The 1,260-nt window shown below is 51.8% G+C and overlaps 1 protein-coding gene across 2 annotated transcripts in view; it reads right to left on the reverse strand.

Moving 5' to 3' along the window:
• The window catches only part of LOC107215340 (tyrosine-protein kinase ZAP-70), a 34,658-nt gene that overhangs the window by 10,966 nt on the left and 22,432 nt on the right, over nucleotides 1–1,260 (reverse strand). For both annotated transcript variants that reach the window (XM_015651444.3, XM_015651442.3), the window contains exon 3: nucleotides 621–781. In XM_015651444.3, coding sequence (XP_015506930.1) covers nucleotides 621–781 — 161 coding nt within the window. The remainder of the gene's footprint in view (nucleotides 1–620; nucleotides 782–1,260) is intronic.

A 1,260-nucleotide genomic window follows, 5' to 3' on the forward strand; every position in this document is an offset into this window, starting at 1 on the left:
GTCCAGCCTGGCCTTGGGCACTGCCAGGGATCCAGGGGCAGCCCCAGCTGCTCTGGGCACCCTGTGCCAGGGCCTGCCCACCCTCCCAGCCAACAATTCCTTCCCAATATCCCATCCAGCCCCACTCCTTGTTTCAAACCATTCCCCTTGTCCTATTGCTCCAGCTCCTGATGAACTGTTCTAATTCTTTCTTTCTCTAACTCATCCAGGAGAGAATTAAATGATATTAATAATATCAATAAAATGATTATTAATAAGAATCTGCTGGCTCACCAGGGCAGAGATGCAGAGCAAAACTTTCTCCTGTGTTTTCTCACATTTCCAGCCTGTCAGTGTTTTATATCTCCCCCCACTGAACCCTCTATCCCTCATCATCCTCTGCAGCAGCAACCAAATTTTATAGAGCTATTGAAATATGAGAAACAAATTAAACCCCAGATTGGCTCTTCATGGGGGGGCAGGCACTGGGCAAGAACAGATTTGGGGCTCAGCCCATCTTTGATGAGCACATTCAGCCTCACCTCCTCTGCCATGTGAAACCAGTAACAGCAGAGCAGTGGGGATGGGAAATGGTAAAAAATCCAGGGATTCCAGCATCTTCCAGGGGTTTGGATACTCACAGGAATTTCCCATCAGGTTGTGCCCCCGAGTAGAGCCTCCGTTCTGCTTCCTCCCGGCTGATATTGCCGTGGTACCAGGACATCCTCTCGTGGGCTGTGGTGGCCACCAGCTTCTCCACCTGGGGAGCCTGGCTGATGATGGCCTGTTCCAGGGCATCCCCCTGGGAAAGAGCAGGAAAAGAGACCTCCTGCCATCCTGCTGCTTTGCTGATGGCTTCAGCACAGCTCATCTGGGCCACATGACACAGGAAACTTGGAATGTCTTGTAATTAATTGAGACCCAACAGTGGCTGAACTCTGTTCTTCTGCAGAGCAGAATTCCTGGCTTATCTCAACTGACCTAATCCCTTAAATGCAGCTGAAGTCCTTTGACTTTGGTGGGGGAAGAGAAAAGGCACCACATTTATGTGGGGGATCTTAATGCTGGACTTGTGTGGTGTCATTCATCCTCGTGTTCCTGGTTGGTGGCAAGTTGGATCTGAGTCACCAGTGAGTCCTGGCAGCCCAAAGGGCCACCAGGCCCAGGGAGGGATTGTCCCGCTCTGCTCTGCACTGGGGCAGCCTCACCTCCAGTGCTGGGGGCACTTGGGGCACCACAAGATCAGGAGGATCCAAAGCTGTTGGAGAGTGTCCAGAGGAG

Source organism: Parus major, chromosome 28 (genome assembly GCF_001522545.3).
Source record: "Parus major isolate Abel chromosome 28, Parus_major1.1, whole genome shotgun sequence".
NCBI lineage: Eukaryota > Metazoa > Chordata > Aves > Passeriformes > Paridae > Parus > Parus major.